This window comes from Myodes glareolus, chromosome 19, assembly GCF_982192425.1.
Source record: "Myodes glareolus chromosome 19, mMyoGla1.1, whole genome shotgun sequence".
NCBI classification, from domain to species: Eukaryota; Metazoa; Chordata; class Mammalia; order Rodentia; family Cricetidae; genus Myodes; species Myodes glareolus.
This window is the reverse complement of record NC_142044.1, coordinates 43,338,015-43,359,309: the sequence shown is the minus strand read 5'-3', so window position 1 is coordinate 43,359,309 and position 21,295 is coordinate 43,338,015. Positions and strand designations below refer to the sequence as shown.

Below are 21,295 nucleotides of genomic sequence, written 5' to 3'. Positions count from 1 at the left end.
ACCCTTTCACAGTCCTGCATCACACGTGATGTTCTCTGACTGGCTAACTGAAGTCATGCTAATAAAGGGACAGATGTCAGTGTAAGGAAACTTGACAGAAGAAACATGGTCAACAATAGCTGGAAACCAGAAAGGATGGCCAGGAAAATTCATGAGAGAGCCAAATAGCTTCTAGGGCCAAAATGTTCTCTTGGTTTTTGATGTCCTTATTCCAGAAGGCAGAGACCGTCTTTCTCTAAAGATCACAACATAGCCATGTACAGTAGCAAATGCTTAGCGACTCTCTGTGTTTATGGTGCTGAACTTACCTTTTCTCCATCTAAGAGACTGGATCAGGTCAGTCAGTTTTGCTCTGTGGGCTGAGACACCTGACTGGACTTTAAAACACTGCAGTTTATATATAAGGCCTCTTCTCTCAATCCGTTCCCTTTTATTGAACACCTTTGAGCTACCTCCAGCAACTGGGACTCATTTAAACCTTTACATTTTTCTAATTTTAAAACATTTTCTAATATCTGTGGCCAACTGGGAGACAAAGGAAATCTTTTCAGCAGCTGTTGTTCATCCTTCTAGAAAGGACCCAGCAAAAAGTATTTGAAGTCCCCGTGGTCAGTGTTGCACAGAAGGGAAAATCCATTCTGTCCAGGAAGAATTGTTCTGCACTAATCCCCACCCTGACAAGGTCTTGCGGGGGGGGGGGGGGGGCTCTACATTTTTAGAAAATGCTAAGTTTTGAGTTTTCCCATTGCATAGATTGCTTTATGAAAAGGACACATAAATAATGGAAGAGGAAGGCGTGGAACTTCCTCTTTTGCTCAGGGAACTTTTCCCATTCCCAGGGGTTGCATAGAGAAAGGGGTAGGAGTAGAGCAAGCGTGTGGCTTGGGAAACTTTTCTCCTCCACGTGCACATTGTGCTGAGATGTCAGCCTAAGAGCGACAGGGTTGATCTGTGGAGGGTTCCCAGGTCTGAAGTAGCAGTTTTTTCTCCACCAGATCACAGAGACCCCCATTTGAAATGGGCTCAGCCAAAAACCTAGATTGTCAGAACTAAGGTCACTCCTTTGAGTCAGCAGGAAGCGTGCATCCAGCAAACCACAAGTTTCCTGTGTTTGTCAGTTCCTTGCCAAGTGGGGATTTCACTTTCGTTTTCTGGTTTGGGTAAATTAGCAGGAGGCCGTGTTCAATAATCACTTGGAAGCACAGCTGGTCACTGTGTCCACACAGCTAAGGACTGTCCAGCCCCATCTGAATTCATCCTGTTGAAGATTCCTGGTAAGTTGGGGAATGTCTAAGCTCTCACGCCTGCATACCCCCATAGTTACTCTGAAGGAGGATCGTGATTAGTTCAGCAAGGTCAGGCATCTGCCTCGGGTGACAGACACAGCAGCAATGAAGCTGCCTTTGCAGCCAGGGTGGGGTCAGGCTGCTCCCCCCTTTCCATCTGCCGTAAGTGCAAGATAGGATGAGGGGCTCCTCAGACGGGCCTATAGAATCTATAGCACTCAGCACGTGCACCAGGTTCCTGACACATGACCGGGAGACCTCAGGGAGGAGTCTGCTCTCAGAGTCCCTCCTCTGAGAAAGGGAGGAAGCAACAAGATAGGGGATAGGGGACCACACATCTCTGTTTGGGGGCCTGGACATGCAGAATGGCTCTGAGTGATGTGACTTAAGCAGAATGGGGACAAGAACGGCTTTTTGAGACACAAGGACCCGAGGGTTTTCCACCCATTTTTCTCTGAACCCACACTCTGAGTCAGGCCTTGTGAGGAAACTGTGGCTTCATGAGAGAGAGACTTGACCAGGATTCTGGGACAGGGGCTAAGCAGGTGGCTGGCAGCCATTTACCTTCTGGGCTTTGCCTGGCCTCTGCTCACCTATTAGGGGATGAGTGGACAGGGAAGAGCCTCTCATATGTCCATGTGCTGTTTGGACACACAACACACACACACACACACACACACACACACACACACACACAAGCTTGCATTGTATTTTCAGACCTAGCTCTAGGAAGCCAAGTTTTGGGAGTGCTCTCTGGGGTCACTGGACTCGGGTTTGCTTGACTATCGTAGAATGACTGGAAACTTGATTCCTTCTCTCCTTTGGCCTTAAAACACATCAGCTGCCAGCCACTTCTGTCTCCCTGCGCATGATTTCCTGGATGTGTGCTTGGACTCTGCCCGCTGGATACTTGGGGTCAGATGAGGTCACATCGAAGCACATTAAACATTAGCTGGTGTAAGAAAGGCTGCCTTTGAGAAAGGCTCTGACAAGAAATCGACCTCTAGCATGAGCTTTGTTAGGAGAGAAAGTCACCATGGGCAGGATGTGGTTGGGCTTCAAGATAAAATAACACTCAGGGGACAGAGGATCTTTAGAGGTGATGTGACAGAGCCTTAAAGGAAGCTTCACTCTAAGACTTGGAGATCCATTGAAAAATAAAGTCTAATTAAATAATAAGATAGACAGCCACCATGGACAGCAAGGTAGAAGGACATAAGGCTGGGGAGGGAAGAGAGAGTGAATAAGAGAGTGAGATAAAAATTCCCTCAATTTTATAATGTATCCCCAGAGACTGGAGAGCCTGGCCAGAGCTCAAAGCCAATTTCATAGTAGGTGTCTGATTGACTCTGAATGACAGAAATAAGGAAAAACATTGGTTCACACGTTCCTATCACATCCTTTGGTAATAGAGCCCACCACGATAGAAGGTGGGGACCAGAGAGGCATGGGGACATGGTCTGATTTCTCAAAGACAGCTTGGAGGCTGGGAGGAAGGAAAGGAGGGATGAAGGGAGGAAAAGAGGAAGGGGGATTGAGGGAGGGAGTGGGAGGACAGGTAAGTGGTCTAACAACTAGGTCTTGCTGATTGTCCTCAAAAATTCTGGAACCTTCTACAACCATCAACCTAAAAGGCAGTGTAGGTGCCACAGCAGGTCATTGACTGACAGCAGATTTCAATCCTTTGGCCTGTTGTGTTTCCTGACCCTGTGTGTCTACAGAGGAAATGGAGAGACAAGGAAGAAAGTGACTCTGCCAAGGTGCCCTAAGTCTCAAGTCCCTGGATACGTTAGTGCAGGAATATACGAGGCTGGAGGGAACTGGGTCCAAGGTGGTGGCCCAGGGTGTCACCAGGGAAGGGAATTCCAAAGGGCTTGCTCGTGCTCCACTACTCCTCAGGCTGTTTTGGATTCTGTTTTTTGTTTTGCATTCTTCGAATTTTCTTTTTTCCTTCTTCCTCAAACAAGCATAGCAAGGCTTGAGCATGGTGATTGCTTGCAGTCCTAGCATTTACAGGGTGGGGGAGGAGGATAAGGAATTTAAGGTCAGGTTCATGGACACATAAAGTTGGAGGACAACCAGGACATGAAAGCCTGTCTAAAAAATCTAACACATAAATAAATTTTAAATAAAAAATCCTAAGTTGAGGATGAGAGGGGTATAGTTGGATGAGAGTCAGCGAAATCGATGGAGACTCCCAGAAATCAACAGCTCGTCAAGTCAGTGTGGCCTTCTACGTGTGCTGTGTCACCGACCTCTAGCTCTTGACAGTAAGCTGCTCATGCAGACAGAAAAGCAAACCGAATGGAAGTGCTCAGCTAGAAGGAAAGGCAACCTGGGGTTGTGTCCTCTGTAAGAGCCCAGGCCAGAGACAGTCTGGGAAGAAAAGGGCAAGGCCCTCCTGGTTGTTCCCAGATTGGAACCTGCACCTCCTCTAGTCTAAGCTAACACCAGGGATGTCAGGCTTGGTTCCTGCACTGACAGCACTTGGGACCCCTTGCAAAGCCCTACATGGCACTGCAGTGGAAGGGGGCAATAAGGAAGCGCAGGCTGAGGTTTCTCATGGTTGCTCTTAATGGTTGGACTCAGATGGCTGAAGTCAGTACAAGTTGGACCCCTGCACTGACACATTGAGCCTGTGTAATGCTGGCTCACTGGCTCCTCTAGACACAGGTCTCCTTACTTACCTTCACCTCGGGACAATGTAGTGGTGTTTGAGGTGTTGTGACTCATCTCAGGCACCAAAGATGAGAATCACATTTTCAAAACCCTTGAGAGTTCGAGGATTTCTCCTCACCTGGGGAAACAGACTGGTTCAGAATGGGCGATCAGCAGGGTCCTGTGCTTTGCAGTCTGTCGGTCATGGTCGCTCAGATGACTTCACCAGCCACCAAGTCACTTGCTCATATGGAAGATTCCTGTCTCCTTTAAGGTCTCTGGAGAAAGGGAGACTGCTTCAAGGGTAGTTGGTGTAGTTGGTGTCTGATACAGGTAAACGCATGTCTGATCCAGCTGGTCTGAGCCAAGCCCCTTCTCTAGGATGCTGGTGAGGGTGGGGTGATCATGGTGACCTGGAACCTTTGTGCTGAGCCCTCTCCACCCACCAAACTTGGTAAGGCTGATAATAGCATACGGCGAGATTCTGACATCTCCAATTGAATTGTGATCGTCGTTAGCATTCGAGCATCTGTGCTACTCCGACCTTGTGGGATATGTTCAGCTGTAGCTAATAAGAGAACAATCTGTGCATTCACCATGTTCCCTTTTAAAAGGGTCCTGTTCACCTCTTCTCTCTCTCTCTCTCTCTCTCTCTCTCTCTCTCTCTCTCTCTTCCAATCTGTCTTCATTTCCATCTCTTCCTTCCTTTCTTCTCTTTTTTTCTGCTCCTCCTGTCCCCAGAGACCATTCCCTTCCCTCCTTTTATGTTCTCTTTCCCCTAATAAAATGCCCTCCCCATGAACTCTGTTGCTTGGCATCTTTCTCTCACATACTACTTTTTTTCTAAATCACAACCATCACATTCCCACTGGCTGAAGCTTCCTCTGGACCAAGTGTATTAGCAGATTCCTCAACTCTGAGGTGGAAACCATGTGCATGACTGTCATGGGGTGTCACTGTTCATGCTGAGCAGTTCCCTAGCAGATTTTCAGGGTCTCCAGGTGAGGTGGATCTGCTTGTGTTTCTGGAGTTAGAGATGGAGGGACATGGGGCATCCCAGCCCCTGCTGTAAGAGTCTGTAGCCCCATCCTGACTGATCAAGGGTCTACGAACATTCCAACCCATTCCTCAGATTAATCAAGGAATCCCCATCATAGCTGACCTATGTCTCAGGGGACATTTACATGGTCCTACCTGTCACTGTGATTTTCTCTTCCAAGCTTAAGTCATGATGATGAAAGAGGAAGTATCAAGAGTCAGAAAAGTATTTTTTTATTGGCAAAAAAAACTCTCTTCAAGGAGGCAGGATCAATAGTGCATTGTGTATAAGTCTCCTTCTTCTGCTTGACTTTTGGCTCAGTCTCTAAGTTGTGGGATCAAAACTAATGACTCGCTCCTCACCCTAGTCTCACCTTCTGCAAAATCCCAGCACAGCCCCATAGTACATGTGGTAATTACACACTAGATTGTGAAATGGAGAAAGATATATTTTAGTGAATGATTACTAAACTCTAATAAAATGGTGAGATAAATGTGCTGCACACTGTAGTGTTTGGGTCCTGAGAAATCACCTATCTCCCTCCTTCAAAAATGTGAGGACATGGCCACCCAGCCCCAGTGACATTCATCATGGTGAAATAGGCCCCATAAGAGAGGGTTATGTTGGCCCCTGTGTTCAACTCCTCTCATTCCCTTCTGGGACAAAGCAACAAATTCCCACAGTCTTCCGGCTGCAGGTCTCTGGTAGAGCAGAAGGCTTTGGCCCCTCCATGAAAGGAGCCATGAGAGTAAGACATGAAGTAGTGGACTTTGCCATAGAGGATGCTGGGAACTTCTGAGGGGAAGTTCCCGGCATCCCCTATGGCAAAAAAAGCCCTGTGTGTCACAGGCATACAATAAATCTCTCCTATTAACATTAATTCGCATGTGTTCGCACCAAACAGTTGACAGAAGATTCCTTCCCATTTCTCCTATGTGTAGATTTTATATTGCTTTTCTTCATGGCTTTGTCCCTAGCTGGTGACATTCTCCTTGGACTCTGACAGGGCAGGAAGGCTGTTTTGGCCAGGATGAGGGAGATGGTAGACCAGATGACTGGCATCTGTAAGTAGCAGTGCAGGACCCACCAGAGGAGAAGCACTATGACTGTCAGTCCTTTGGTCCGTTACTGTCACTCCGGTGGAACCATTGGGTCTCTGGCCCCTCCAACCTTCCCTTCCCTGCAGCTGTCCCCATCACATCTTACAGTCTCTTCTTTCCTCTCCTTCCAGCCTAGCCACCTGAAGAGTCTTAAGGAAAACCTGTCAGAAATCCTTGTACTCTGAACCAAAACGTCCTCATGGTGGTATCAGGTAATCAGTTTCTTCTCAGGCTACTTCCAGATCACAAATATTCCAATGGAAAAGGAATTTAAGCATATAAGTGTGTGTATAAGGGTGCTGTCTTGATTCTATGATATCTCAGAGGCTCATGCATTTTAATACTTGGTCTCCAGTTGGTGTTGTGATTTTGGGAGGTTATAGAAGTCTTAGGATATAGAGGCATACTAGAGGAAGTCCATCCCTGTGTAAAGGCTTTTAGAGTTTATTGCCCTGCTGAGTGTGGTGTGCATGCCTTACTCCTAGAACTTGAGAGTCTTAGGTAGGTAGTTCTCTGTGAATTTGAGGTCAGCCTGGTGAACACAGTGAGTTCTAGATCAGCCAGGGCTACAGATCAGATACAGAGTGAGACTGTATCTCCAAAATAGAAAAAACAATAAAGCAAACTAAAATCGAGTTCATAGCTTTGACCATTTCCAGGACATTCAATGTATCTTAGGTACAGTTGATATGTGATCTCTCACCTTCCATCACCTACTTCTGTCTCTTTCTTTCAATATAGAAATCGATCCCTGGGGAACTTGAAGCCAAAACAAATCTTCATAATGTGTTCTTATCTTGGTTTTTATCTCAGGAACCGAAAAGAAACTAATGCAGGAGATAGCATCTTAGAGAGGGCTCTTGCTGTGAAGTATAAGACTAGGTATAGGTAATATAGATATATCTGTAGATAGATATGGCTCTAGATAGGTAGATAAACAGATAGATGTAGGTATATCTATACATAGACATACAGACAGACAGACAGACAGACAGACAGAAGGCTGATAGAGGAATATGTAAGGAAGAAATTACAGAGACTTTGGAACTTTGAAATAGTAATAGAGTTGAATACTGTAAGCATAGCCCAATGTTTCAACTTGCAGGATCCTGGAATACAGTAGATCTGAGAGCAAAATAGAATTGTGGTGGCTTGCTCTGAGGTTTAAGAGCAAAGCAAGGAATTTAATGACTTCTGGGCCAAAGTTCATTCCTGTGATATTTTGGCAAGTAATCTGGGGTTTCTTTTCTGTCCATGTCCTGAGAATTTACAGAAGGCTAAATAGAAAGCAATGGAGCAATTTTTGGTGGGGAAAAGGTCAACAGAGCATAATTTTAAGTCTGTGGATGGTTATTAATGGCAACTCCTTATGTAGGTCTACAATGAAAAGAGCAATTCAGACAGTAGAAAATGACAAATACTTGGCAATTTGCATTTGGAGAGAAAAGGAAACTAGAAAGCTCAGTGTCATAGAATGACTGTGACTGTCAAGGACATAAGGACACTGAGGGGAGGCTCTTGCTCTGAAGTGGGACAATGGGAGGATGCGTTCTGGGCAAGGACCAGAATGCTCACCTACGCTTGAGTTTAAGAATGGAGAAAGCCCAGAGCTTTCTTGCTCCTGGAAAGCCATTGCTTCCATGTAAAGAGCTGTTGTTAGTGTAAATGACTGTGACAAGGGTCTATGCCAAGTTGGCAGTCAAACCTGGAAGTGTTGTCTATGTGGTCCTAGCTTTGATGACAGGAAATATTCAAGAGTAAAGGGCTTGGAAATGTCTTGGTTTCCAGGAGCCCTGAGCTCTCTCATGTTCAGTATACACTGATGTTAACTCCATTTTATTTGAAAATTCCATTATTTGTCACAATAAAATATTGCAGCTCTCACTAATGACTTGAAAGTCACTGCTACCACAGTGTTTGACAAGTCAGAGGCTCATGGGGGATGGAACAAGGGACTTCAACTACAGACCCGTGATTTCACTCAGTCATGGAAAGCAATGTCTATGATGAATGTATGGAAAGTGGGTCCCAGCAAACACCCTCTTGGAAGTGTGCACAGGAAACAGGGTCATGATGTCTGCATATGGTGTCTTCTTTGTATGTGTGAAGCAGGGTCACAGTGGAAAAGAGATGCAGAGGAAGAGAGACATATGCATATATATATGACAGATAATAAAATGATGGGAGATGATGAACAAAAGACCTCTGGTAATCCCTGTCATGAGGCCTCCAGTCTCGCTGTGTAGCACCCGATATTCATGGTATAATTTGGTCTTCATTACTTTACTTACTTAAAGATTCTGTCTCCAAATATAGTTGCTGATGTGAAGAGCTTTTTTTTTAGTTTTTGCTTGACACCTGTTTTTTTATTATTAATTTATAAAAGTTTCCACTTCCGCCCCTCCTCCAAATACCCTCCCATTCCCCCCATTTCTTCTCCTCCTCCCTCTCCAGCCCTAAGATCAGTCAGGGTTTCCTGCCCTGTGGGAAGTTCAAGTTCCTCCCACCTCCCTCCAGGTCTAGGAAGGTGAGCATCCAAACAGACTAGGATCCCAAAAAGCCAGTACATGCAGAGGAAACAAGTCCCAGTGCCATTATCAATGGCTTCTCAGACAGTCCCCGTGCCAGCCACATTCAGAGAATCCGGTTTGATCATGTGCTCGTTCAGTCCCAGTCTAGCCGGCCTTGGGGAGCTCTCATTAGATCAGTCCCCTTGTATCAGTGGGTGAACGCACTCCTCACGGTCCTGCATTCCTTGTTCATGTTCTCCGTCCTTCTGCTCCTCATTTGGTCCTTGGGGGTTCAGTCCAGTGCTCCAATGTGTGTCTCTGTCTCAATCTCCATCCATCGTCGGATGAAAGTTCCTTCTGATCCTGCCTTCCTTGCTCACATTCTCCCTCCTTCTGCTTCTCATTTGGACCTAGGGAGTTAAGTCCAGTGTTCCAATGTGTGTCTTTGTCTCTATCTCCATCCATCACCAGATAAAGGTTCTATGGTGATATGCAAAATATTCATCAGTATGGTTATGGGCCAAGGCCAATTCAGGCGCCCTCTCCTCTGCTGTCCAGGGAACAATCTGGGGATCTCTCCTTGGACCTGGGAACCCCTCTAAAATCAAGTCTCTTGTAAACCCTAAAATGGCTCCCTTAGTTGCGATATATACTTCCCTGCTTCCATATCCATTCTTCCTCCCTCTCCCCCCATCCCAATCCCCCAAGCTTTCCCCAATCCTCCCCTACTCCCTTCTCTTCAAACCTCTCCCCTTCCATCCACACCCCTCCCCCATGCACCCAAGGTTGCCTGGCACTCTTGTCTACTTCCAATATACAGGAGGATAAATATATGATTTTCTTTAGGTTCACCTTCTTATTTAGCTTCTCCAGGATCATGAATATTAGGCTCAAAGACCTTTAATTATGGCTAGAATCCACTTATGAGTGAATACATACCATATTCCTCTTTTTGTGTCTGGGTTACCTCACTCAGTAAAGCGTTTTCTATTTCCATCCATTTGCATGCAAAATTCAAGATGTCATTGTTTTTTACCACTGAGTAAAACTCTAATGTATATATGTTCCACACCTTCTTTAACCATTCTTCTATTGAGGGGCACCTAGGTTGTTTCCAGGTTCTGGCTATTACAAATAGTGCTGCTATGAACATAGTTGAACAAATGCTTTTTTGGTATGATAGGCCATCTCTTGGGTATATTCCCAAGAGTGGAATTGCTGGGTCCTGAGGGAGGTTGACTCCCAGTTTCTTGAGAAAGCGCCACACTGATTTCCACAGTGGCTGCACAAGTTTGCATTCCCACCAACAATGGATGAGTGTTCCCCTCACTCCACATCCTCTCCAGCATAGACTATCATAAATTTGGGAGATATCACTGAATCTCCTACCCTAGAGACTCCATTAGCACCCATGGACAAATGCATGAGAACATGGCATCTCACGCCTCCTGGTACTTGCCATTAAATTACTTCCATACTGTCTTCTAACCTCATTCTTTTCTTGTGAACAGCGGCAGTAGGCATCGTGGAAGAAATAACTACCTGGATCACAGACAAATTTCTCAGAGACGATCTGAAGCTGTTGATAACTGAAGACGGAGCCTGGAGGGAATTTGTGGAGGCAGCAGCATTGTCAAGGTTACCTGCATGGTGCACACAGCACTGCCCACCAGACCATGAGGATGAGGCTTTTTCTGGACAGGCACACCCACTCTTGGCAGTCCTAGGGCTGGGGTTGTGGACATTTCTTTTCAACAATCCAGGAGGAATGTTTCCACTGTATTATTCTTGGTGGACATCACCTCAGGCTGACTGAAGATGTTGTTCAAGGAGTGGGGACCATTTCTGCCATCTACTAGTTCTGTGACCTTGGCAAGCTAGTTAGCACTTCCTGAGTTTCACCACCATGAGACTGCAGTGTGAGAAAATAAGATCATGTGTGTGCAGCTGTCAGCATGTGACCAGTACACAGTGGGTGCCCCAGGAAGTTATCACTGAGAGCTACTTTAGAAATGGGAAGAGACCAGGGCCAGGACTGAGGAATCAAGAACTTATTATGAGACAAGTCAGAAAAATGTAGGCATGGTTAGCCACGTCCTCAGGTTCCGTCTCGGTCACTTTCCTCCCACTTGAGGAGCTGTAACAACAGCAGGATCCTCTGTGGACTGAGGAGACCGAGAGCCCACAGTGCAGCTGCACAGAGCTGGGTTGACCCTGACTGTCCCTACTGAGATCTGGAGCCCCAGCTGTGTTCAGTAGGAATAAAAGTGCAGGCTGATAGGATGTGGTGGTGACAGCCTGGCATGAGCAGCAGGCTAGGGACCGGAAACCAAGTACCAGCTCACTTCCCAAAGCCAACAGAGACCAGGACCAGGGTGTCGGTCAGGGTTCAGGAAAGACTGAGAGTGACCCTAGAATGCAGGTGTAGAAAGAAGACGAGGACAGCAGGGCTGGAAGGATGGAGGAATTGGAGGCACAGAGAAGAGGCCTAGCAGAAGACATGCAAGACGGAGAAGAGTGTTTAACTCCTCGGCCCCGACCTCATGCTTTATGGGTGTGCAGCATTGTGTTTGGGCACACCCTCCACGTGCTGTGTATGCCCAGAAGTTCTCAGGTGGTATTGCAGATTCTATTCTGTTCTACACAGCGCTCCTTGAGTATCAGAAAGGATGTGTGGCTAGAGACAAGAGTCCACAGTTAATGTGGTTGGAGGACGGTTTGCAGAACCTGAGAGTCTGAGGGGATCGCATGTCACCATCTCAGAGGAAAATATTTCCCTTATGGCCATGTCTAACTTCAGGCGATGTCCAGCCTCCTTGTCACTATTAGTGGTCTCCAGGCCCCTTGCATCTTTGCACATAGCCTTGCTGTGTTCAAATGTGGCGCTGTCACTAGCTGTGGTGTCTGTTAGCAGGTGACCTCTGTTTGCAGGGCTCTGACTAGACCTGGTTAAGAGTCAGTGAGGGGTGGGAGTCAGTGTGGAGCCAGGGTTAATGGCAGCTGTCCTGGCTCAGCCACCTCAGGCAGCCACTGACCTTGTGAGATCCAGTCAGGGAGGAAAAGGAATTTAGCAATCTGCAGAGAGCAGACAGCAGGCAATGGGATCTGGAAGGTCTCTTGTGCCTCTGAGGGTTTGTTTTACATTTAAGTTTAAATTCTCAGAAATGGCTAAATGACAAAGTCTGAGGAAAGAGTCCCAGTGAGCCTTCTTTTTATATTCGACACCAGCCTTTAATGAAGGACTACTCTAATCCACACAGGATTGAAAATTTGTAAAATCCACACATAGAACACACATGTAAGATAATTGCCACATAGTAACAGTTGACCACGGAGCACAGAGGGTTAAAATGAGCCAATGGAAACATCGATCAGACGGAAATGAGAGAGATTCAAGTTTCTTCTCCTCAGGATGCAGGGTTGTACTTCATTACTTCATTACATTACAAATCACATGACCACTGCACAACATGAAATCACATGACCACTACATGCCTTGAAATCACATGACCACTGCACAACATGAAATCACATGACCACTACATGCCTTGAAATCACATGACCACTGCACAACATGAAATCACATGACTACTGCACACAGGCAGCCCCTCCTAGGAAAGAATCTTCATGCTGAAGCAGGTCCAAGAAGCCAGGAGGACACTGCTCAGGACTGTTGCGCTAGGGGATAGAGATGAAACCACTCTGTACACACAGGGAGCTGGGGACTTACAGACACCTGTCAGGAGGGCAGGACGGCAGATCCTTTACATGGACATCACTAAGAGATCAATCCCAGTGACACAGGCCTCCGGGGAATCTTCCCAAGGTCAGTGCTTTTTTCCTCCAGTTCCTCTGCAGGTCAGAAATGGCACCAAAGTTTCCACATCTTTCAGGTTAAGCATTTTTATCGGAAATTTTTGAGGACAGTTGGATCGCAGATCCTATAATTTCCCCACCTTGAAATATTACAGATATTTAGTGAAGTATCTTACAGATAGGACTAGATCAAAAAAAAAATCCCCTCGCCATATAATAATCAAAATACAAAACATACAGAATAAAGAAAGAATATTAAGAGCAGCAAAGGAAAAAGGTCAAGCTGACACTGTGTACAGGACATGGAGGAGTTTATGCAAAGCTTCTAAAGCAATTGTGCTGTCTCTGTGTACTGTCCCATGAGGACAGATGTGGAGTTTAGAGACATTAGGTTTGGAATTCTTTAAGGCTGAAGAATCCACCCTTGGCTTGCCCTGTGAATGGTCATTGCAGACCTCCCAGGTAAGCACAGGCATTCCTGCAGGCTGGATAGTGCATGGGCTGCAGATGACTTCAGGGCAACCAGGGATAGAGAGGAGACTTTTGGGAAAGGAGAATTCCATACAAAACATGCAGTTCTCTGATTGAAAGAGTAATTGCTCTAAGCCCATGTCCCAGTGCTCATCCACAGGGCTCCCACAGATAGTGATGGCATTGACTTGACATTGAGTGAAATCACTTTATCAGTGCCTCTAATTTTGGCAAGTTTCCTGACTTCACACACAGACCCTATGGACTAAGGCCCTGGGTGTCTATGCAGTACCAGATGCTCAGGGTAGAGTGTACATCACAGATCTCTGCTACATTACTCCTGCAGGGTCTGTGGTATGAAAGTGAGGTTTGAACAAGGTTTTAACTTTCAAAAACTAACTCTTTTATTCATGAACTTGATCTCTTCTGTCACAGTGAGGAGGAAGCTGCCCTGCGTGACGCACTGAAGGAGCATTTAGCCCAGGAGCCCACAGGTGAAAATGATGAAACAGAAAAGAGGCAGCAGAAGGAGAATTTTCTGAAAGAATTTCCTGAGTTGAAAAGGAAACTTGAAGAACACATCCGGAAGCTCCGAGCTCTGGCTGACCATCTTGACCAGGTGCACAGGGGCTGCACCATCTCCAATGTGGTGTCCGGCTCCACCAGCATCGCCGCTACAATCATTGGATTCGCTCTGGCACCCTTCACAGGAGGGGCCTCTCTGATTATCTCAGCAGCTTCACTGGGTCTAGGAGCAGCAGCAGCTGCAGCTGGTGCCACCACTTCCATTGTGGAAGCATCAATGAGAGGGGCTGATGAAAGTGAAGCCAGGCGCCTGGTTGGAGCCAGCACGGACATAGTGAACAGAATTTACAAGATCATGCCTTTAGTCTCAATCAAATTTGGTAAGATGGGTGTGGAATTATTCATTGCCTGGAAAACCCTCAGGGATCATATCCAAGTCATCAGGACAGCCAGAACCAGGAACTTCACAACCATTAGACATGGTATTAGGCAGTTGAGGAATCTCATACCACACAATATTCCCCCAGTAACCAGAGGAGTCAGGATTGCAAGAGGAGTTGGTACTGGTTTAACGTTTGGATTAGATGTGTTTAACCTTGTGACTGACTCAATGGATTTGCACAGTGGGGCAAAGACACAGACAGCTGGAGCGCTACGGGACCTGGCTAACAATCTAGAAGAGAAGTTGCATGAATTTGAGCAGCTCCACAAGGCTCTGCGGTCAGACCTGCCTCAATGATCCCTCCACCAAGTAGTTAGGAGTTCGGGGAAATGACATATACAGAAGTGGGGACTGTGGGGCATACCGTTACAAGGGAAATAGCATGTGATCAAGTCTATGGAACTGAAGGTTAATGGGTTTCTATTTATCGCTGAGCAGAGTAAGGTCAATGTAGATAGCCAGTGCTTTAAGAAGGCAGGAACTCCTCTTGACAATGAAGCAAAAAACATCAAATGGAAAAAAGAAATCATATTTAACAAATGGTGCTGGCATAACTGGATATCACTATGTAGAAGAATGAAAATAGGTCCATATCTATCGCCAGGCACAAAACTCAAGTCCAAATGGATCAAAGACCTCAACATAAAGCCAGTCACCCTGAACCTCATAGAAGCGGGAAATATTGAACGCATTGGCACAGGAGACCACTTCCTAAATGTAACCCCAGTAGCACAGACACTGAGAGAAACAATTAATAAATGTTGATGGAGAGAGGGTCCCTTTGTTTGTCCTAGCTGCCCGGCTAGTTTACACCCAAAATAACCACACAGAAACTGTATTAATTAAAACACTGCTTGGCCATTAGCTCTAGCCTCCTATTGGCTAACTCTCACATCTTAATTTAACTCATTTCTATTAATCTGTGTTCACCACGAGGTCATGGCTTACCAGGAAAGATTTAGCATGTCTGACCTGGTGCCTCCATGGCTGCTCTCTGACTCTGCTTTCTTCCTCCCAGAATTCAGTTTTGTCTCCCTGCCTACCTAAGTTCTTCCCTATCACCAGGCCCAAAGCAGTTTCTTTATTAACCAATGAAAGCAACACAAATACAGAAGGACCTCCTACACCAAATAAATGGGACTTCCTGAAACTGAAAAGCTTCTGTAAAGCAAAGGACATGGTCAACAAGACAAAATGACAGCCTACAGAATGGGAAAAGATCTTCACTAACCCCACACCAGACAGAGGTCTGATCTCAAAAATATAAAAAGAACTCAAGAAATTGGTCAGCAAGCAAACAAATAATTAAATTTAAAATATGGAGTGCAGACCTAAGCAGAGAACTCTCAACAGAGGAATCTAAAATGGCTGAAAGACACTTAAGGAAATGTTCAACATCTTTAGTCATCAGAGAAATGCAAATCAGAACAACTCTGAGATTCCATCTTAAACCTGTAAGAATGTCCGAGATCAAAAACACTGATGACAACTTATGCTGGAGAGGTTGTGGGGAAAAGGGAACACTTTTGCATTGTTGGTGGGAATGCAAGCTGGTACAACCCCTTTGGATGCCAGTGTGGCGATTTCTCAGAAAATTATGAAACAACCTTCCTCAAGACCCAGTAATAGCACTTTTGGGTATATATCCAAAGGATACTCAATCGTGCTAGAAGGACATGTGCTCAACTATGTTCATAGCAGCATTGTTTGTCATAACCAGAACCTGGAAACAACCTAAATGCTCCTCGATTGAAGAATGGATAAGCAAAATGCGGTACATTTACACAATGGAGTACTACACAGCAGAAAAAAATAACGGCATCTTGAATTTTGCAGGAAAATGAATGGAGCTAGAAAACACCATTTTGAGTGAGATAACCCAGACCCAGAAAGACAGTTATCACATGTACTCACACATAAGTGGTTTCTAAACATAAAGCAAAGAAAACCAGCCTACAAATCACAATCCCAGAGACCCTAGACAGCAATGAGAACCTTAAGAGAGACTTAGATAGATCTAATCTACATGGGAAGTAAAAAAACACAAGCTCTCTCTCCTGAGAAAATTGGGAGCACAGAGACCTTGGAAGATGGTTGAAGGGGAGGAGAGAGGCAGGGAGGGGAGCAGAGAAAAATGTAGAGCTCAATAAATATCAATAAAAAAAAGAAGACAGGGAATGGAGAGATGGCTCAGATTTGAAGAGCACTGGCTGCTCTTCTAGAGGTCCTGAGTTCAATTCCCAGCAACCACGTGGTGGCTCACAACCATCTGTAATGAGATCTGGTGCCCTCTTCTGGTCTGCAGGCATACATGGAGGCAGAATGTTGTATACATAATAAATAAATAAATAAATAAATAAATCTTTTTTTAAAAAAAAAAAAAGAAGAAAAAGAAGACAGAAATTGGAGTCTAAAATAAGAAGTCAGAATTGCTTAGAGAAAGGGGAATAGGACTGCAATGTGATGGGTCTGATATGGAGAGCAGTACAGGAACAAGCAATGAGAACCTAGGGAACCTGGAGAGCTGAAGTTGGGAGAAACCCAGAGTGGGATTTGAAGCCATAGCAGGGAACGACATCCCTTCCCCTGAGGGCAGGGTCCCTATGACCTCTAGGTTATTCTTCCCAGCATCAGCAGGACCAACTCACCCTTGTGTCCTCCAGGCAGTGACCTCTGGATAGTGATAGTGGTGGTGATGATGATGGGGATGAAGATGATGTTGGTGACCCAGAGAGACCAGCTAACACCGCAGATGTCAGGCTTGGTTCTAGCACTGACAGCACTTGGGACCCCTTACAGAGCCCTACAGTTCACTGCAATGGCAGGGGTCATGCCTGGAGAGCAGTTTGTGGTTTCTCATGGCTGCTCTTGATGGTTGGACTCAAGAAGGCTGAAGTCAGGCCAAGATGGACTCCTGCACCTACAAATTGGGCCTGTGTAATATTGTCTCACTGGCTCCTCTAGACACAGGTCTCCTTACTTCCCTTCACCACAGGATAATGCCATTGTACTTAAAGTTTCATCACTTGCCTCTGGTTCTCAAGGATGATAATCATGTTCTCAAAACCATTGAGAGTTCAAGGATGTCTCCTCTTCTGGGGAAACAGACTGGTTCAGAATGGGCCATCAGCATGGCATGAAATTGCCTTCTCTGTGCTTAGGAGTCCTGGGAAGTTTTTCTGTCATGATCCTTCAGATGATTCACAAGTCATGATGTCACTTGTTCATATGGACGATTTCTCTCTCCTTTAAAGTCTTTTCTCTATAGAAAGGGAGATCACTTGAAAGATAGATGGTATACAATACGGGGAACTCTTTCCTTGTCAAGTTGGTCTGAACTAAGTCCTTTCTCTTGGTTGCTGGTGAGGATAGGGTGACCACGGTGGTCTGGCACCTCTGTGCTGATCCCTCCCCCTTCACATGGCAAGACAAAACTTATACAAAATAGATTTAGAATACCTTCAATTGAATTGGGATCACATTCCCATTGATTGAAGTTTCCTCTGGACCAAAAGTATTGGCCGCGTCACCAATTCTGAGGTGGCAAACATTTGCACGACTTTCCTGTGCTGTCACTTCATGGCAAGCAATTCCCTATCAGATCTTCAGGATGGAGAATTTGCAAAAACCACACAAATAATGCACATATAAGACAGTTGCCACATAGTAACAGTTGACCATGGAGCACAGAGGGTTAAAATGAGCCAATGGAAACATCAAGAAGATGAAAATGAGAGAGATTCAAGCTTCAAGTTTCTTCTCCTCAGTGTGGAGTGTTGTCCTGCATTGAATGTGTGACAATGTACACGACTGCTGCACACCAGGAAATCACATGACCACTGCACTCCAGGAAGTCACATGACCACTGCACACCAGGAAATCACATGACAACTGTATACCAGGAAGCCCACCCTAGAAGAGAATCATCATCCTGAAGTAGGTCCAAGAAGCCAGGAGAACATAGCTCAGTACTGTTGACCTAGGGGACAAACATGGAGCCATACTGTACACAGAGAGAGGTGGGGACTTAGAGACCCCTGTCAGGAGGGCAGGACCACAGATTCCTTACATGGACATCAATAAGAAATCACTTCCAGTGACACAGGCCTCAGGGAAATCTTGCTAAGGTCAGTGTTTTGACTTCCAGTTCCTCTGCAGGTCAGAAATGGCACCAAAGTTCCCACATCTTTCAGATTAAGCATTTTCATAGGAAATTCTTGGGAACAGATGGATCTCAGATCCTGCATTTTCCCACTTTGAAACATTTGCTGATACACAGTGAAGTTTCTTACACATGGGGCCCTAATCTCCCGGAATGCTGACACTGTGTACAGGAGATGGAGGAGGTTTACGTAATTCTTTCAAATCAGTTGTGCTGTCTCTGTGTAGTGTCCCATGAGGACTGATGTGGAGTTTTGAAATTCATTCAGAATGAGGAATCCACACTTGGCTCACCCTGGGAATGGTCCATTGCAGACCTCCCAGGCAAACACAGGCATTCCTGCAGGCTGGATATTGCATGGGCTGCAGATGACTTCAGGGCAACCATGGATAGAGAAGAGACTCTTATGAAAGAGGAATTTCAAACAACACACACAGTTCTCTGACTGAAAGAGTAATTGCTCTAAGCCCATGTCCCAGTGCTCATCCACAGGGCTCCCACAGATGGTGATGGCATTGGCTTGACCTTGAGTGAAATCGTTTTATCAGTGCCTCTAATTTTGGCAAGTTTCCTGACTTCGCACACGGACCCTATGGACTAAGGCCCTGGGCGTCTATGTAGTACCAGATGCTCAGGGTAGAGTGCAGATTACAGATCTCTGCTACATTAATCCTGCTGGGTCTGTGGTATGAAAGTGAGGTTTGAACAAGGTTTTAGCTTTCAAAAAAGTAACTGTTTTATTCATGAACTTGATCTCTTCTGTCATAGCACAGAGGGAACTGCCCTGCGTGATGCACTGAAGAAGCATTTAGCCCAGGAGCCCGCAGATGAAAATGATAAAACAGAAAAGAGGCAGGAGAAGGAGAATTTTCTGAAAGAATTTCCTGAGTTGAAAGGGAAACTTGAAGAATACATCAGGAAGCTTCGAGCTCTGGCTGACCATCTTGACCAGGTGCACAGAGGCTGCACCATCTCCCATGTGGTGTCCGGCTCCACCAGCATCACTGGATTCATTCTGGCACCCTTCACAGGAGGGTTCTCTCTGATGATCTCAGCAGCAGGTCTAGGAGCAGCAGCAGCTGCGACTGGTGTCACCACTACCATTGTGGAAGAATCCATCAGAATGGCAGATGAGAGTGAAGCCAGGCACCTGGTTGGAGCCAGCATGGACATACTGGACAGAATTTTGAAGATCATGCCTTTGATCACATTCAAAGTTAGTAGTAAGGGTGTGGAATTATTCATTGCCTAGAAAACCCTCAGGGATCATATTCAAGTCATCAGGACAGGCAGAACCAGGAACTTTATAACCTTTAGACAAGTTATTAGGCAGTTGAGGAATCTCATATCACACGATACTCCCCTAGTAACCAGAGTAGCCAGGATTGCAAAAGGAGTCGGTAATGTTTCAATATTTGGATTTGATGTGTATCACCTTGTGACTGACTCCATAGATTTACACAATGGGGCAAAGACAGAGTCAGCTAAAGCGCTACAGGAGCTGGCTAACAATCTAGAAGAGAAGTTTCATGAATTTGAGCAGCTCCACAAGGCTCTGTAGTCAGTCCTGCCTCAGTGATCCCTCCACCAAGCAGTTAAGAGTTCAGGGGAAATGACATATATAAGGGTGAGGACAGAGGGGAGGGGGGCATACTGTTACAAGGGAAATAGCATGTCATCAAGTCTATGGAACTGAGTGTTGAGGAGTTTATATCTCTGGCTGAGCAGAGCAAGGTAAACGTTGATAGCCAGTGCTTTAAGAAGACAGAAACTGGAGTCTAAAATAAGGAGCCAGAATGGCCTAGAGAATGGGAATAGGACTACAATACAGAGGTTCTGATATGGAGAGCAGAACAGGAACAAGCAATGAGAACATAGGAAACCTGGAGAGCTGAAGAAGGGAGAAAGCCAGAGTGGACTTGAAGTCATAGCAGGGGACCACATCCCGTTCCCTGTGGACAGAGTCCATATGACCTCTAGGTAATTCTTCCCAGCATCAGCAGTATCAGCTCACCCTTGTGTCATCCAGGCAGTGACCTCTAGATAGAGATAGTGATGGTGATGATGTTGAAGATGATGTTGAGGATGCTGGTGGTGACAGCAGAAAAGATGGAGTTCTTGAGAAGTAGTCAGCCCTCCAAGAGGACAGGGTCACCAGAGAGACCAATGACATCAATGTGAATGTCTGTGCTGTGCTGTGTCATTATTGGGTCTGTGGAGATAGAGAGTAAAGGCAGATTTACATAAGATGTCAAACAAAGAATTGTGTTGGCAGTCAACATGTTTGTGACAAGAGACTCAGTCTGTGACCCTCAGCTTCCTCTCATACTATGGGGAGATGTGATGGCCAAAATAGTGTGTAGAAAACCTGGATTTTGTCCTCTTGTCTTCTATAATTTGTGTTCAATAAATATTAACTGTGGTCTAGAAAAATGGAGTATATAGCAGTCAATTACAACAGAAGAAGGTGGCATGGGACCAAAGATAAGGTGGTCAGGATAAATCAGACCGATGTGAGTTAGAAAGATATGGGCAAACACCAGGCTGAGGAAGGTAGGAAGGCTGGTGGGCTGCCACAGCTCTCAGAGGGAGTGGTGAGCAGGATAATCCTGGCATTAACCAGAATGTGAAAGTGTTCTAGTCTCAGCTAATGCCACCAATGTCAGGCTTGGTTCCTGCACTGGCAGCACTTGGGACCCCTTACAAAGACCTACAGTCCACTACAGAGGCAGGGACCCATGCAGGGAGAGCAGGCTGGGATTTCTTGTGGTGGATTTTGATGGTTGGACTCAAAACACCTGAAGTCCCGCCAAGCTGGACCCCTGCATTGACACATTGAGCCTGTGTAATGCTGGCTCACTGGCTCCTCTAGACACGGCTCTCCTCACTTCCCTTCACCTCAGGACAACAATGTCATGGTGTTTGAAGTGTCATGACTCATCTCAGGGTCTCAAAGATGAGAATCACATTTTCAAAACCCTTGAGAGCTCAAGGATTTCACTCCTTCTGGGGAAACAGACTGGTTCAGAATGGGCTGTCGGTATGGCATGAAATTGGCTTCTTCGTGCTTATGGTCCCGGAAGGTTTGTCTGTTTTAGTTCCTCAGATGATTACACCAGTCACGATGTCACTGTTCATATGGAAGATTCCTGTCTCCTTTAAGGTCTCTACAGAATGGAAGGCCATTTGAAAGGTAGATGCTCTCTGCTACAAGTAATCACATGCCTGGTACTATTGATCTGAGCCAACCCCCTTCTCTAGAGTGCTGGATAGGGTAGGGTAACCT

General features: G+C 45.7%; 1 protein-coding gene and 1 pseudogene across 2 annotated transcripts; both read left to right on the top strand.

Moving 5' to 3' along the window:
• The first annotated feature begins 1,137 nt into the window (after nt 1-1,137).
• Nucleotides 1,138-14,623, top strand: LOC146890938 (apolipoprotein L3-like). Of its 2 annotated transcripts, XM_087899062.1 has the most exons (4): nt 1,138-1,274; nt 6,215-6,295; nt 10,105-10,231; nt 13,316-14,623. In XM_087899062.1, exons 2-4 carry the CDS (start codon nt 6,283-6,285, stop codon nt 14,142-14,144), a joined length of 969 nt encoding a protein of 322 aa, XP_087755188.1. In that variant the 5' UTR covers nt 1,138-1,274; nt 6,215-6,282; the 3' UTR covers nt 14,145-14,623. The 2 variants fall into 2 exon arrangements, with proteins under 2 accessions (XP_087755188.1, XP_087755189.1); XM_087899063.1 differs by lacking the exons at nt 1,138-1,274; nt 6,215-6,295; nt 10,105-10,231 and adding an exon at nt 10,244-11,207.
• Nucleotides 14,624-14,850: 227 nt separating this feature from the next.
• Nucleotides 14,851-20,116, top strand: LOC146890939 (apolipoprotein L3-like; annotated as a pseudogene).
• The last annotated feature ends 1,179 nt before the right edge of the window (nt 20,117-21,295 follow it).